Source organism: Callospermophilus lateralis, chromosome 9 (assembly GCF_048772815.1).
Source record: "Callospermophilus lateralis isolate mCalLat2 chromosome 9, mCalLat2.hap1, whole genome shotgun sequence".
Lineage (NCBI taxonomy): Eukaryota > Metazoa > Chordata > Mammalia > Rodentia > Sciuridae > Callospermophilus > Callospermophilus lateralis.
This window is the reverse complement of record NC_135313.1, coordinates 42,284,730-42,302,537: the sequence shown is the minus strand read 5'-3', so window position 1 is coordinate 42,302,537 and position 17,808 is coordinate 42,284,730. Positions and strand designations below refer to the sequence as shown.

The window sequence follows — 17,808 nt, the reverse complement described above, 5'->3', positions numbered from 1 at the left end:
TGGTAACTGCCTTTTTTAGTCACCAAACAAAACTAAACATTTTTCCATTTTAGTCACATCTTCTAATTTGCATTGTAATTTTCATAAAAAGAAGGGAAGTAAACAATATTGAGTCAGGATTCTTACTCTGATAATTTCTATCAGTAATAAATATGTTTATCTTCAGTTCTTGGTTTAATTGCATATTATTTCAAAATGTTTTTGCATTCAAGGTGTGCATTTAGCAACCTACTATACAAATTCAGTTTGTAGATATTAAATGTCATTTTAGCAGAAGTTAAATAGCTTTTCCCCCAGTTTCCAATAAGGCAAAAATATTTTAATGTGTTACCACTATTAATTATTATTACAAAATAAGATTAAACTTCTTTGGAGTCCAAAAATGAGATTAATTTTACCTTTTTTTTTTTCTTAAAAGCAGATTATATTGATATGAACAATAGCTTTGCCCTTTGAAATGATTTGATTTTCTTTTGGAAATGATTACAAAGTACACTGGACCCGAACCTTTTAGGACTCCTGGTGCCCACGAGAGGTCTCCATTGTATATACCAGCATGTTGTCACCAGCCTTTTATTGTCTATGTTTTGGGGAGAAATGACCTATTCAGTAGAATATCAAAAAGCATGTTTCAGTGAGCTCAGTTATTATAATGAGTTTCAACTAGATAGAACTAACCACAGCAGAACTTCTAATCCCTTGTTTAAAGATGTTCACATGCAACTTGTTCCACCTTAATTTGTGTGCTTTCCTGTACTAATAATTTCAGGAAATTTTCAATTTCTTCATATCCTTCTAGCATCATAAGTTGGAGATTCAAAATATTTGTGAATCTAACAATTCCATGGCTAAAAGGGAAATTATAAGTGGAATATAAATACAAGGAGGAACTGCCTTTATGACATATGACATAAATTTTGAACCTTAATAATCTTCAGTTGTGTATAGTGGGTCTGGGGCTCAGATGCCCAGAGGGACCAACCTAGTGACAGAGAAGCAGCAGGTGGAAGGTGGCATGGGACCGCAGGACTCAGGCAGTTTGGAACATGCCTGTCTCTTCAACAGTGACCACTCTGGCCCACCAGGTCCTTTACTTGTAGGAATGGGGCTCACTGTTGCTAAACCCCAAAAAATTATAAAAGAAATCTACAGTCTTAACTAGTAAGATATTTATGTACAAACTGAGTCTGGTTAGTAGGTTGGTAGCTTTCTTATTTAGAAATATTTTGAACATGTGCATCTAAACCTAAGAAATTGGCAACAAAAGAAAAAGCTACTTAATTCCAGATTATTCAAATAGAGTAATATTTTGCTATATCCTGGCTCTCCCATTTATATTAGGATGATAATAAATTTAATATTTCTCAACTTCAAAGTTAGCTGTATCATTCATTCACAAACTCCTCATTTAGTTATTGTTCTTCGTTAGACAGTATACAGAATAAATTAAAACAATGTAGCAAGGGAGAGTGAATCAAAACCATAATATATGTTTTAAGTGCTATGATAACATTAAGTGTAAATTGAACGGAGGATAATGGTAGTTTAAAAGCTTCTTAAATACTTATTTTTAGCCACATTCAGTTTTCAGTGTACAACACTGAAGTTCTGTCTTCATATGCAAGGTTTTTGGAAATATCAATATAGTTCCTCAGATATTTCTCCCCCCCCCATTTGTTTAAAAAAAAAACTGAAGGGAGATTATCTTATGTAATATTTTCTGAAGTGTATTTTAATTTGTGGCAAGTTTGCACAAATGTTTCTTGTCAAATCATCTATTTTAAAAACCTACTAATGGTATTTAAAACATCCATTCATTTTGATATTATCATTTTTCATCTCTCAATTTCTTTTTCTCTGACTTAAGATCTACCATCTGAGTGTGCTTTCATTAGTTTACTCAATCCAGAAAGGACACTTATAAATTGCTTGTTTCACAAGTTGTCTTTTTTAAAAAAAGAGGTGTATCATTGTGATCACATGCTGGCCGCGCTGTAACCACAGATCTGCTTCATCTTCTTAAAGGTGCGTAGAGAATACAGGAAGTTCTTCAGAGCTAATGCTGGAAAGAAAATCTATGAGTTTACGCTTCAGAGAATTGTAAGTTGATACTTTATGTGTATGGCTAATTAACTTTATTGGATTAAGAACTTGCTAATACCAACTCAATAAACTCAGTAAATTGTGAATTTTTTTAAGTGACAGTTTCTTTTTTGGTAACCATTTTAAATCATAACTGAACAGAGTTAATAATCTTTTGTATCATTCCCCACATCCCAAATTCAGGAAAATCGTGTCAGAAAGATGGTAGGTGCCCATACATGATTCATAAAATTGTCATCTTCTTTGACAGAAAAAAAAACTTGGAGGAAAGTGATTCATCAGGAAAGTCAGACTCTTTCTCTGTTAAACTGCAAGAGCTGCAGCAGGGCAAACAAGTTAGGGGTAAAGGAAAGCAAGACTGGGTGAGGCTGGATCCTGCCCTTTGCTTCTAGAGAAGTGAATGCAGTGGGGAAAAGAGTGCAAACACTGGGATGGGCCTTCATTGCTGCTTAAGATTTATAAATTTAGCAAGTTATTTAGGTTCTGCAAACCTTGTTTGGTCATCTGTAAAATGGGTATAATAATAGCACTAACCTCCAAGCTGTTATGAGGATTGAAATGGGATAATGCTATGAAACTCTTACAGTGCCTGGCACGTTATATACAGATGCTCCTCCACTTAATGATGGAGGACTCCCATTAATTCATCATATATTGAAAATATGATATAGATAATACACTGAGTTTGCCAAACCTACCAAACATAGCCTAGCAGCACACCCCACTCTGGGGTTTTAGTTGTGCACCCTCCTGATTGCACGGCTGACTGGATGCTGTGCTCACTACTGTTGCCCAGCATCTCGAGAGCCTTGAGACACGTCACTAGTCCAGAAAAAGACCAGAATTCAAAGAATAGTTGCTACTGAATCTACATTGCTTTTGCATCATTGGTAAAGTTAAAAAAAAAAGAAAAGAAAAGAAAAAGAAAACACAAGCTGAACCTTTGCTAGGTTGGGAACCATGTGTTCTCTATAGCAGTGCTGTCCACCGTAACTTTCTGCAGTGATGAACATGTTCTATAACTTTGAGATACATAAAGTATCTGCTTGCCACATGAGGTTATGCAGCATTTGAAATGTGGTAGTATGACTAGGAACCCAATTTTTATCTTATTTTCTTTGAATTTCCAAAAATTTTAATACAAATAGCCACACATACCTAGTACCTATTTATTTGACAGTATAGCTCCATAGTGTTGGCTGATGTTAACACTAGTGTTCGTGTGACTGTTTGAGTTAGTTTTCTTTTCTATTAACCGTATGGTAGAGCTCAGATTTCTCTACTTGATATGAAAGAATGGACTAGAGACTTCCCAGAGGAGTTACAAAGTTCTGTGAGCTAAAACTTGATAAATTCTACTGAAGACTGAGGTTTATTTGATCATAGAGCATGTAAAATAGTATCTTTTCTGATGTATTTTCCTCATCTGGTATCTTCTCTCAAACCCAACACAGGTACAAAAATACTTCTTGGAAATGAAAAATAAGATGCCTTCCTTATCACCAATAGACAAGAATTGGCCATCCAGACCTTATCTATTCTTGGATTCTACTCACAAGGAACTAAAAAGAATTTTCCACTTGTGGAGGGTAAAAAATGTCATAATTGCATTTCTTCAAAGACTTATTATATGTTTCGAGTGTTTGACAGCTGTTACGTTAAATCAATTTTTTTAATATTTATTTTTTAGTTTTTGGTGGACATAATATCTTTATTTTATATTTATATGGTGCTGAGGATCGAACCCAGTGCCTCATGCATACTAGATGAGCACTCTACCACTGAACCACAACCCTAGCACCTAAAATAAAATTTTTAACACATTCTTCCTTTGCCTCAGAGGGACTTATTTGAGGACTTTGGTATTCTTGAACTTTGCATTCGCTGTACTTGACTTTCTGTGGGCTCCCTCAGCAGCCGAGGCAAAGCCTGTGTGGTCTCCTCTCGACCATGGTTAGAGGAGCAAAAGGTTGTACCAACTTTTTGTTCCAGGTTCCAGTTGCTTTCAAGTGGTCCAGTTTGTGTTTTTCTCTTTCTGTGAAAAGATATTACAGGAAATAGAAACTGTGAAATTTTAATGTCTTCAAACAAGATAGTTAAATCCTACCGTTGTATGAGTTTATCAGATCTGTTGAATACATACGATCCACTTATGAACACAACACTTGGATTGACTGGAAAAAGGCATTGAAGTCCCTAAAAGACAAGTTGTCCTCTACCTAAAATAAAGAGAAGCTGAAATCTATTTTATATTGCCTTATATCTTAGTACTCTAATTTCATAGGAAAGCACAGCGTGCAATTTAGGTGTTGGGGTGCGTGGAGTACTTGTTATAGATGTTGACTTTATTTCAGAAACTTGGTTTAACCAGGTATGGAGAATGCTAAATATATGCAATTATCAGATGTAATAAAATCATTAGGTGGAAGAGTTTATATTTAGTCAAGGAATCATGGGTAGATATATTTTCCAGGCAGCGCTTTCCTGCCTAGCAGTGTAGGCCTTGTCTTTTATGTAAAAGAATCACATGTGTATAGAGTGACATTATTGCTAATTAGCCTGACAGGTGGGACTTGCTCAACATATGGAACTGAATTTTAAGTTCTGTTCTGTAACAGAGATTCAACAACTTCTCAGTTGTTCATCTCCCCGTTTGAGTCTAACATAGAAATTATTTTCAGAAAGAACAACAGGGAGCTACTAATGCAGGGGTCTGCCCTTCCCTCCCAACCCCATCTGACCTGCCTGAAACAGGAGATGGGGGTTGAGAAGCCTGTTTCCTCCTGAAGGGAGCCTTTCTGTGGGAAGAATTGGAAGCAATGCTAATGTTATTGCATGAAGTTATTTCAGCGGTGGTATTCAACCCCTCACCTCCAACTGAATGTCTTGGAACAGTCATCTTAAAAGTTTGTCCCTGCTTCTCTGGCCATCCCAGTCTCCTTTCATTGTGTCCCCAGGGTCAGGATGAAGGGGGACTTCTCAAGTGTCTATGCACATTGTAAAGTGGAAGTAGGAGGATTTGTTCTGGTGTTTTTCAAACTATACATCGTAGCATATTTGTGGATCTTGAAATTGGTTTAATAGCTTACTACTAGGGTTTTTAAATAATATAAGTAGAGAAAAGAAAATAGCAGAGTACACAACATGCAGAATTAAATATTGTTTTGTGAAGCTTTTTGGTCATCCTCTGTGTGTGTAAATGTGTGCACTGGGTTGTAAGGTCCAGATTTTTTTTGCTTTGTGTCTCTGTTAAAGAACTGAGCCTCAGGACTGGGATCCTTAGGGACTGACATCACAGCAGGATGAGTCTGCCCCTCACAGGGCACATGCCAGTTGGGCCCTGGTGAGTTTTGAAGAAGCATTCCACATTCTACAAGAAAAATAATGGCTTTTGTACTTTTCCAAAACCAGCTTCTTAAAAATCAGGAAGGAAAAATGTTTTGGCCTCTTAAAATGAATGTTTTTTTCACTTTCACTTTTATTCTTATTGCTATTAAATTAACTTAGCATATTTAAGAGCAAGTAAAAGTTCATTTATATAAGTGATGTTTTCTTTTTTGTTGTTTTTCTCCTCGTATCTCACAGTGTAAAAAATACAGGGACCAATTCACAGACCAGCAGAAACTTATTTATGAAGAGAAACTAGAAGCCAGTGAGCTCTTCAAGGATAAGAAGGCTTTATACCCATCTAGGTATTCTGGTTTTGCTTTACCCATAAAAATCAATATTTTAAAACTTGTTCTCCAATACATATGAAGGTTTTTCCTAGTGAAGTTTTGATTTCAGTACTAGATGAACAATTATTAATTTTGTGTATAATTTTCTAATCAGCTGGATGTGAGTGCACATAAACAAACTTAAGCGATAGTTTCCACAGTATTCTTTGATGAAATGAGATTACAGGTGGTTTTACTCTGTTGACATTAGCCTGCATACTTTACTGAATAATTGGAAGTCATATAAAATAAAAATATATAGGCTATTAAGATAAACTTGCATTTAAATTCCTATTTTCAGATTTCTCTTTGCAATATGTTATAAATACCATCCCAATCTTCCTGCCCTAACAAGCCAGGTCAGAAACTCATTCATAAGATCAACAAAAGTGAAACAGTGTGTTAGTCTCTGGGTGTTGCATAAGCATGGGTTTGTGGTGTCCTTCGGTCAGCTAACTCATCAGTCATGACTTCAGTAGCCTGTGCAGCAAGTTCAGCTGCTTTATTATCAACACCACATACTCAGAAAAAGAAGGAACACAATTGCAAGTTTGGCAAGTGAAGTCCTTGGCGAAGACTGCTTATCTGATTATTTGTATATATCCTGCACCCATCATTTCACCCCACAATTACTAATTTCATCTGGCACTTATAAAAAAGTACTTGTATAATTTCAAGCCAAAAATCTTCTAACTTGTTTTAGTAACAACTTGTTAACTTCTCCTAAAGACTGACTTAGAAATAAAAAAAAATTTTATTCTAAATACTCACATGTATTTTATATACTGTCTCCATCTTCATGCCTATTTGAAAGCTCTTCATATATATATATATATATATATATATATATATATAGTTATAGATGAACACACAGTATCTTATTTATTTTTATGTGGTGCTGAGGATCAAACCCAGTGCCTTGCACATGCAAGGCAAGCACTGTACCACTGAGCCCCAGCCCCAGCCCCAAAAGCTCTTCTTTTTAAAGGACTAAATGAATGCAAGTTACCAGTCTCATGGCTTTAAATATTTTAAGTTGCACAGCTTCCTTGTTAGCTGATGTGGCTGTTCCAACTGGTACTTACTCCCTTACGTCCAACATAGTGCCTGAATCCGGAGTCGTCCCAAGTGCCTGCTCTGTGAAGCCTGCTTCAACAGGAAAACTGTCTGGATGCTTTCTCCGGCAACTAATGCCATTCAGCTTTCCTTTTATACACTTAGAGTCACCTTCTTAATGAACATTCCCTGTAGATGACTCTTAGAAACTGGAGGCCTGAGAGTACATTTTTGAGGAGGCAAACTAACAGGCTCTTAGCACTTTTCATTATTTAAAACATGCTTGAATAGGAACACACCAAAAAAAGTTCACTTCAAGCCAAGTTCTTTGGTTTGGGTAGTTTTGTCAGTTTTCAGGGATGGTGGTGGTGCTCTCACACCACAAGCAGTGGGAGATGTGGAATAATTAGCCCTCCCACCTCTCTGTGAAACAGCAGCTCCTATGGGCGTTGGCCTTTCATATCCCAGGAGCTGTGAAGCACTGGCCACCTACGTGGATTTTTCTTCCCTGATCCTCCACCCACGATGCAAGCATTTAAAGTTGTGTGTGCACGCTGCCAGAATTGAATAGCTCAAAATGAAGCTTGTAGATCTCCGGAAGCTGCAGTTTTTTCCTTGGTGTCTTTGAAGAAACTGCCCTAAGAGAGTCACCCCAGTCTTTAGGGAAATTGACATCTTAGTGACACATGCAGGGTTATACCTTTGCCAGAGTAATTTGTTGGAAAGAAAACTGCTCTGATTCTGAATGTGGGTCTTGGCCACTCTGACCACTTGGAGGCACATCCTAGGCATCTCAGCTGGGCTTCCTTTCATACCTTACCTATTTAAAACCAGAGCTACATGGTGTGCACTAAGTGCTGTGTAGTGATTACACCAAATCCATTCTTCCCCAGAAGCCTTATTGATTTTCTTCTTCTCTGTGAGAAAATGAAATTTCTCTTTGGAGACGGTGCTAGGGATGATTTCAGTTCTTTTTTCAGTGCCACATATTGTTTAAAGGCATTAGTAAAGCTTCTGTGGGCAGCTGTTAACTTTATATTAACAGCTTCGAAGAAATTGCCTTTTCCTTCACACAAGGCCATGTACTTGAGTCTGGCCCTTGTCGTTACTGATTTCTATCTTGATTGTTCCATGGGATAAGATTTTTATCAAAATCCTACCTACCAAATGCCGTGATCACATCTAAAATATATTTGAAACAGGTTTTAAGTTTTCATTTTCAACTTACATTTAGGACAGGTGCAAGTGAAATATATAAAATAAATTGATATTACTTTTCATGAAGTTGTCAGATACTCCTTAGAAGTAACTGACTTGTTTCCTTTTGCCCACAGTACTGCCATTTGAAACCATTTCTAACATGCAGGAATTGTTTCTTCTTAGTGTTGGGCAACCATTCCAAGGAGCTTACCTGGAAATCAACAAGAACCCTAAGTACAAGAAACTCAAAGATTCCATTGAAGAAAAGATCATCATTGCTGAAGTTGTGAACAAAATTAACCGTGCTAATGGGAAGGTAAAAATGCTAACCTTGAAGACTTGAGTGGCCCCCAAGACAGTCTTCCTTAGTTTTCTGAATGTTAAAATTTACATCTTGCCTGGCACGGTGGTGCATGCTTGTAATCCCAGTAGCTCCGGAGGCTGAGACAGGAGGATTGTGAGTTCAATGCCAGCCTCAGCAACCACCAGGCACTAAGCAACTCAGTGAGATCCTATCTCTAAATAAAATACAAAATAGGGCTGGGGATGTGGTTGAGTGCCCCTGAGTACTCAATCCCCAGTACCCCTCCCAAAAAAATTTATATCTCATATTCTCAGTGTAGTTAACCTGAGGGGATTTCACCTTACCTTTAGGCTTAGGCAAAATTTTGCTTACTGTCTGAAATTTCTATGAATTTAAATATGTTATTTATGTCCTTTGACCTATTCTCAGTTTACATAGATATGCTTCCTGAAAGATGCTGAAATAAAATGTGCATTTCTGCAAATTACTAATGCTTTGAACTTATGGACCATTTGGGGGTGTTTATGTTCACTGGTTTTACATCTCTTTTGGTTTTGTTTTAGAGTACATCCCGAATTTTCCTCTTAACAAATAATAATCTCCTTCTCGCTGATCAAAAGTCTGGACAAATCAAGTCAGAGGTTCCCCTGGTGGATGTGACCAAGGTATCGATGAGCTCACAGAATGACGGCTTCTTCGCTGTCCACCTCAAGGAGGTAAAAGTTCACCTAATGACTTGAGGAGAGTGCTCTCTGTCCAATTTCTCAGCCATGGATTTAAAATTTTCCCCATCAGACTAGTACTATTGCTTGATGTCCTCCCTACTGATTTACAAATGTTGGCTATGTTAACTCCTGTATAAAATCTCATGTTCGGTTTTTCAATAATTGAATAAGGTTAGTCACTTTTATTGATTTGCTCACTTGATGTTCTAAATTATGTCTCTTCCTGTTCTTTATTTTGCATACCAACTTAGATATGTCTTCTTGTTCATTTTTGATTTGTTGTTTTTTTATCAAAGGACAAAACTGCATTAAAACCATTGCCTAATGATTTTGACCTAAAGGTTTTCTAATGTTTATACTTTATGCTTAACCAGGACCTCCTGGCTTGGATGGAATGGTTAAGTGTAGTAGCTAGACTTGTTTACATTAACTGTGATGCCTGTGGTCATGTCATTTAACTTTCATGGGCCATCCCAATTTTTCTTATCTTTAAAATGGGGATAATAATTTCCCTACTTCATTGCATTACTATGAAGATTAAGTGATACTGTATGTAAAGTGCTTAGCACAGTACCTCTCATATATAATATTACTAAATACACAAATGTCAACAAATGTTAATCATATTTAGGGATATGCATCTAGGTAATATTGTGACACTGACCGACTCCTAACAGAAAAACCCAAAAGCTTACCTTATTCTGTTTTCCCCACCATGCATTTTAACATAAAGGGGGTGTTTTGAGTCACAGGACAGTGATTATCATCCTCAAGTACACATTAAAGCAGAGTGGTACTCTAAGAAATGCTGACTTTCAGACCATACCCTCAGAATGAAACATAAGCATCCTATTTTTGGAAAGTTCCCCCAGATGATTCTCCTGTGCAGCTTAGGTTGAAAGCTGCTACTGTAGGATATTTGTTGCAAGTGTTATTGTTGTTATTTTTTTTTCAACCAAATCACTGAGGAGTTTTTTAAATAGCTTTTTCAGATTGAGTCATAAGCTAGGTCAATGCTCCTTGATCCTGAATGTGCAGACCCACCACCCAGGGATCTTGCTGTGGACTCTTATTCAGCAGCTGCTGTAGCAGAGCTGAGATCCTGCTTCTCTAACAAGCTCCCACATGATTTGGATGCTCCTGCTGGTCTGTCAACCAGCTTTGGTAGAAAGGGGTCGGATAACCTTACTCAAGTGCCCTGGTCAGTTGGAAGAAGTACGGCTCTTGTCCTTACTGTTTACATTGGGGAAATGGACTCCCGTGTCTGAAGTTTTAAGGAGACTGTAAATAGGTTTTCAGCCAACCCTGTAAACATTTTCCTCCTCAGCTGCCTTTAATTATCTCTGACTCTTGGCTTGTCCTTTCAGGGCTCAGAAGCAGCTAGTAAAGGAGACTTTCTCTTCAGCAGTGACCACCTGATTGAAATGGCCACCAAGCTGTATCGCACAACTCTCAGCCAAACCAAACAGAAGCTCAATATTGAAATTTCTGATGAGTATGTTCATACATTGTTTAATGCACCTTTTTGATTTTAGTTTTATAATTTTAGTTCAGCTCTTTGATCTCATTCATTAATATAGCAGCTACTTATGTACCCAGAATGTGTCTAGTATTCGTTCTGGTTAAAGGACAGGCAGTGGATGGTACTGTCCAAGTCCCTATCTCAGGTACCTGAAATTCTAGTGGGAAAGAAGAAGATACCCAAATAAGATAATAAGTAGGTGGCAGGGTTTGGGCTAGTGATAGGTGCTTGTGGTAGAGGAAAAAAAGCAAGAGTCAGAGGATATTTTTCTTGACAAGAAGGTCAGGGAGTCCTCTTTGATTCCGTGACTCCAGTAAGGAAGCGAGCCAGGCAGCAATCTCAAGGGAGACTTTACAGTGCAGAGCAGCAACAGGTACAAAGGCCCTGAGATGGGAACAAACTCTGTAGCAGAGCAGACGGTAGAAGACCCTGAAGAGAAAAACATAGCCTACCCATGTAGAGCTTGGTATCTGAGCTAAGTTGAGACTTTACTAATGATGATGAGAAACCTTTTTAGGTATTGATCAAAGGTGTGGCAGGATCTGATTTATTTTCAAAGATGGCTTTGGTTGCATATGGACAGTAACTACTGAGAGGCAAGGATGGAAGCAGGACTCTGAGCTGTCTAGTGCAAGCTAGAGTGAGGTGGTGAGAGGTAGCCAGCTTTTGAGTGTAATTTGAAGGAAAACGAAGTGTATTAACAGATTGGGTGAGGCGTTAGGCATTTGTTGCAGAAGTAGATATTGAGGGATGAAGGGTTTAGAAGTGGCCAGGGAGATTCTGAATGGTTAAAATTTGAGATGACTCTTTTTTTATACATTGGTAACTAGAGTTGGAGTAAGGGCCTTCCATGTTAACAAGGGTGTATTAGTGCAAAGACTGGTGTAAATTTGAAACTTGCTTTTTCTTCATTTCACATTTATGTTCAAATTGTAAAGGCTAATTATTTGCATGTAGGATGGGGCATCCCACCATTTATTTATTTATTTATTTTAAATTTTTTTTTTTTAACAATTTTTTTAAGAGAGGAAGAGAGAGAGAGAGAATTTTAATATCTTTTTTATTTTTTAGTTTTCGACAGACACAACATCTTTGTTTGTATGTGGTGCTGAGGATTGAACCCGGGCCGCACGCATGCCACATCCCCAGCCCCCCACCATTTATTAAATATACACATGTGAGGTGTTTCAATGAATTTGAGTGACTAAATTGATTAATACTTAACTGATTATTTTTCAATAATAATTCACCAACTACTTATATACTTCTTTTTATATGTTAGAAAAATTAAATAACCAGATAACATAGGAAGATTTTCTTTTCTTTTTTAGTACCAGGGATTGAACTCAGGAGCACTCAACACTCAATCACTGAGCCACATCCCCAGCCCTATTTTGTATCTTATTTAGAGACAGGGTTGCATTGAGTTGCTTATCATCTCGCTTTTGCTGAGGCTGGCTTTGAACTCACGATCCTCCTGCCTCAGCCTCCTGCACCTTTGGAATATAGGCATGCACCACTATGCCCTGCTGAAGATTTTATTTTATAATTCAAAGTTTTTCATGCTGGGGATGTAGCACAATGTCAGGGTACTTGCCTGAGACTTGTGAGGCCCTGGGTTCAATCCCAGCACTTAAAAAAAAAAAAAAAAAAATCAAGAGTTTTGCAGTTTTTTAAAAGAAGTTTTTGTTTTGTTTTGTTTTTGTTTAAAATGAGTTTATACCTATCTCAGCCCCTTTGTGAATCACACTCTCAGTGATGTTAGGATTTACCGGTATCTTCAGCTCATCCTCAGTTCTCCCTGAACACTAGGATGTTGACGGGCTAGGAGATGGAGCTTTATGGGTACTTTACACTGAGAATGGATGTTTGGACTACATAACTTGTTACTTTCTTATAAAAACAAAATAAAGAATATTAGGGGAAAAAAGATAACGGCAGATTAAATTCCAATTTAATTAAAGTTTTAACCTGTCAGGGCATATTTGAGCTTTTAACTCCCTTTGGTAGAGGTTTTTCATAATTTGGAATTCTGGGCTTGGTAGCTCCTGCCATTTCCTGCTCATCATGAGATCATATTTATTTCAAAGATTGATATATTCCCCCTCGATACATGGATGAAGCAGTCTCATAGTTGCCCATGGCATTAATAGGGTTATCTGTACCGAGGCAAGAAATCACAACTAATCCAGACTTCAAAGGATGGTACTTTTAAGCACTTCCTATATTGATATTCTAAGAACACTACTCTTAGTAAAGAATGTTAAGGAAAATGTGCTATGAAAGAAATGTTCTCTGGTGAAAATTGAAAAGCAGTCTTACCATACGACGTCTCAGAACCTCTGAAATCTAGTTGCACACTTTGACTCTCTGGAGGGGCTTTGGAAGATGGAATGTACTGTGTTTCCCAAATGTAGTCAGCCACCCACTGAAGCCCCCTGGTGGATCTCCTGGGCTGTGATCAGAGGCGCTCCACTCAGGAAATGCTGCTGGATGAGTTCACTTCTGGGCATTCAGGACTCTGCCTGTCAGAGAGGTGTATGGTATTCTGATGGTATAGCGTGGCCACGTGAAGACCACAGTTACGTGACAACATTCTCACTCCTCTCCTCTGGTTCCCAGTGGTTGGGTGTTCTGATAAAAGTAAAGCAGCTGATGGAAGAAGTTTCCAATACAGCTCTTTCAAAACCCTGGGAGCTCCTTGGTCAGGGATGCCTGTGTCTGTGTTTTCAGCTGACAGTGACTACTCCATTTCCTTACCAGCTGCAGAGAAGCAGTGGCAAAAACAGCTTGCAGTTCAGTGACTAACCCCTTCCTCGTCACATCGTTTTTGGAAGGAGAAGTAGTGATTCTAACAAGCCCAGTTTCTGTAGTCATTATGGATAAACTGAACATTGGTTTTCAGGAAGGCAGTCCAATCTTAGTGCAGTTTTTAACTTGCCCAGGTAGAAATGAGAATTGAATTCATTGAGAGACTCAACCGCCTTATATGATTCCTAATTCTTTTTTTTTTTCAATTTTTTAAAATTTTTTATTTTGGTTGTAGATGGACACATACCTTTATTTTATTTATTTATTTTTATATGGTGCTGAGGATCGAACCCAGTGCCTCACACATGCTGGGCAAGTGCTCTACCACTAAGCCACAACCCCAGCCCCAGATTCCTAATTCTTAAACTCACAAACGGTTTAGTTGGTAAACATTGCATTTTGAGGATAACCTGCAGGTGTACAGAATTTCTAAAAATGAAGTCCTGAATATAGTGAAAACTATAGTGAATTTGTTCTACCAAATATTTTAAATATATGTATCATTTAATATATTAAATCCAAACAACTAGTCTAGGTCGTTTTTACTTTGAAATTCTAGCTGGCATTAATGCTGCAAAATAATGCATTCCATGTAACTGTTTGCTGGAACATGATTTTCAGTTTTGTCCTCTTTGAAATGGAGATGAATAATAGTCATCGCCTCCTTAGATTGTGTTATAGCTGAGTTAACACAAGTAAGTGGCCAGGAACAGTATGGTACATAGTCCCCAACACTTTTGAGCTATTGATATTTCTAATATGAATCTTGGTCAAGAGCTATGAACATGGAGACGTTAAATGTATGTTAAAGTCAACAGGAAAAGAAGATCCTACACATTGAATACACTGCATGTGATCATTGAAAATGAAAATGTAAAATATTTGATTTTTGAAGCATATGAATTTTTATTGAATTTTTTGAACATTTTTTTTTTCTTTGAGGCACATGAAAGCATACAGACCAGAAACATATCTCAGATAGGAAAACATGGAACTACAGCTCTTCTTTCAGTCCTTTCAAGTTGAGAAGAAACAACCCATTTAAAAGGCCAGCATGCTATCCTTGTAAAACAACTGATGAATTAGAAGCTTTCGTGTCATTTCACTCCAGAAATGATGTTTGCAAAACACACCTCTTCAGGCCACGAAACTAAGTTGACATGTCCAAATGAAATTGTTCAGGCCCTTGCTACTGCTGTGGATGGCCATGAGGAGTGATCTACGAAATACCTGTTAGTGACTCACTTAGTAATGTGCCAGCAACCCAGAAAAACGGTTCCCTGAGAATAGAGAAAACGTTGTTATGGGATATTGATGTGGTAGAGAGAAAAGTCATTGGTTTTGAGATGGGAAGACCTGGTCCAGCTGTGCTACTCTAATGCCTCCCAAGAGATGCGGTCCCTGAGAGCAGGACCCTCATTTTATACAGCTGGCTGTCCCTCACAGTGCTGGGTGCAAAGAACAAACTTGTAGACAGTCACTTGTCCCCGGCTGGTCTGTAGAAGAAAGGATTTGAACTAGAATATGGTTTTTTTAATGCATCACATATACCACTGGTGGGGTAAGAGGTAGTTTTAGGTGTACACTAATGGATTTTTAATGTTTTAAAATTTTAAATTTGAATTTTTTTGTGTGTGTATATGGTTTTTGTTTGTTTGTTTGGGAGTACCAGGGATTGAACCCATGGGCACTTAACCACTGAGCCTCATCCCCAGCCCTTTTCATTTTTTGGGACAGGATCTTGCTAAGTTGTTGAGGCTGTATTTGAACTTGTGATCCTCCTGCCTCAGCCTCCTGAATTACTGGGATTACAGGCATGTGCCACCATTCCCAGCTTTTATACAAATATTTTAATGATTATTAAATGACAGATCAAACTCATAGCTTTATCATTCTATAGTCACTATTACTTTGAAATAGTTTTAGCTATAAATAAATATTAACATAGTATACATGTGCAAATATGACAAAAATTGTGCAGGAAATATATGCACACCCAGTGTTTGGAGAGGGTCTCGAAGTTCCTTTCTATTCTGAAATTCTCAATTTCATTTCTCAGTTTGTTGATAATTTAATCAGACCCCTCCCCAGTTTATATTTTTTCCAGAAGCAAGACAGAGATAGAACATGTTGGTCTGTCTTTTTGAAACATGGAAATAATTATTTTCAACTCTTCTTGCCTTGTTGGACTATGTTTAGTTAATGAGCTCCCGCTTACTTAGGGCTGAATGGTTACTGGAAGTAAAAGACAGTAATACAATTCTGGGTTAAGAGGTGTTAATGAGAAGGGGTAATACTTGTCAAGATCAATATCCCATTAAAAAACAAAATCTAATGTTACTCTAATTACCATCTGTTTTGTATATACCTTAATTTGTTTGATTCTTTTCTCCTAGGTTCCTGGTACAATTCAGGCAGGACAAAGTATGTGTGAAGTTCATTCAGGGCAGCCAGAAAAATGGGAGTGTCCCAACATGCAAACGAAAAAACAACCGTCTCCTTGAAGTTGCTGTCCCCTAACTGCCACCTCCTCTCTCTACTTTCATGGACTCCTTGTAATAGTGCAATTTTGTTTTGTTTTGTTTGGGGTTCATTGTATGTTTGGGAACTGCCAAAGGCTAACCGTTAGAGTCCCTTGGCAAAATAAAAGTATTTGACTAATCAATTTTTATTATTGGAATAGTTTAACCCTTCACTACATATTCTGTCCTGGGGCAGGATTGTAGAAACTAACAGTGTCTGTTTCTAATGTCATATGTGTTTTCTCTTTAGTTACCATGTTAGATTTGTGTACCCCTAAATCAACGTATTATTCATAAATCATTAACCCATGTAAGTGTAGGAAACGGTCTTAAAAGATAGTACATTCATTTATCAAATATTTATTGAATGCCCACTCTATGCTGGGCACTGTGCTAAATGGTATAGAAACTTATTAGGAGTCTTTTTACTTTTAAGGCTCTTGCATTCTGGCTGGTTTGTGCTGGTTTAACAACAGCTGAGAAGGTTTCACAAGACTGGGACCAAAATAATAACTGCTAATGATGGACAGCATTAGTAGGATCCCTGTAACAGGATCACAAACAATACACACTTCAAAAAGGGCTGGTCCTAGAAGAAATATAAATATGACTGGGTAAAATCCCTCTTCATCTTTTTCTATTTGAAAAAAGAAAACTGACATTTGAACAGGACATTTTATTTGTTTGGATCTCCTGTAATTACTTTTAACAGTAGAAAACAGAAGTCCTTATTTTAGAAAAAGTGACAGAAGGAGTCTGGTAAGACTGTTTCTGTTTCTGGTGAACATCATATAGGATCCTAGTATGTTAATATCTGCAGTGTTGTTTTCACTGGAATTTGAATAGCTATTTTCCCAGCTAACACATGAAGTTAGGCTGAAAGCCTCTTTACAGAGTGGCAGACGTTCAGTATGATGTGCAATAAACATCCGAGATCTTTTTTGAAAGTTTTATTTATAGTATACATTTTTGTATGAGAGAGGTGGTTGGCACAGGGTGCATATTCTAGTCAAGGATCAAAAGTAAGTTGGTGTTAAATTGCGGGGCTTTTTTTTTTTCCTCTCCTTTCAAATTTGCAATAAGGATTCATTTTGGAAACTACATTTTTAAACTTTGAAACCAAATTGTTTCTTATTTGGGAGGATAATGTACATATCTTGGTATCATGTTAAATAATAAAATTGTTCTAATTTGGTGCCACTTGCTGGATCACAACTGTATTTTTGTATTTCAAACTATTTTCGTATGTTGTGTGTCAAATGTATTGACTCATAGAATGGTTTTACAATTCAAACATTATGTGTTCTCTGTGCTAATTGAATTTCACTAATCTTTTATAAACCAGAAACAGTCATTGAAAATATTTTCCAAGGATTTTCTTTTGATTTTTGTACTTAAAAAAAAAATTGCTCACATAAAGAAATTCTCAGGAGTCTTTGTGTTTATTGGTGCAGGTAGAGGATAAAATTGTTTTCATTCTTTTCCACTATGGACCTAAAGTGGTAGATTGATCAATCCTGTAATAGAGGAATAGAAATTTGGGACCGAGAGTAGTTTTAATTTTTTTTTTTTTTTAAATAGGGAACACATTTACATTGTTCAACATACCAGTTAGTGCAAAAAGGTGTAAAACACAAATTCTCCATCCAGTCAGTCACCCATCTGCTCAGTTCCTGTCCTACCCCGCAAAAAGTTAAACTTGTTTTCGGTTGCTTTTACTACTTTTTGCAAATGCTTGCAAAGAAATAAGACTATAGACTTATCTTCCCCTGTGTTGGCAGACAAAAGCTGTTATGTGTTGCCTTGCTTTTCTCTCCCAGTGGAGGATCATGAAGAGACCCTCGCTCTG

General features: G+C 37.3%; 1 protein-coding gene across 3 annotated transcripts in view; it reads left to right on the top strand.

Annotated features, from left to right (window-relative positions):
• Myo1b (myosin IB) overlaps positions 1-17,322 on the top strand; it is a 174,532-nt gene extending 157,210 nt beyond the window's left edge. For all 3 annotated transcript variants that reach the window (XM_076866621.2, XM_076866620.2, XM_076866619.2), the window contains 7 exons: positions 2,026-2,100; positions 3,558-3,692; positions 5,689-5,795; positions 8,259-8,391; positions 8,943-9,095; positions 10,472-10,599; positions 15,834-17,322. In XM_076866621.2, coding sequence (XP_076722736.2) covers positions 2,026-2,100; positions 3,558-3,692; positions 5,689-5,795; positions 8,259-8,391; positions 8,943-9,095; positions 10,472-10,599; positions 15,834-15,957 — 855 coding nt within the window. In that variant the 3' untranslated portion in view covers positions 15,958-17,322. The remainder of the gene's footprint in view (positions 1-2,025; positions 2,101-3,557; positions 3,693-5,688; positions 5,796-8,258; positions 8,392-8,942; positions 9,096-10,471; positions 10,600-15,833) is intronic.
• The last annotated feature ends 486 nt before the right edge of the window (positions 17,323-17,808 follow it).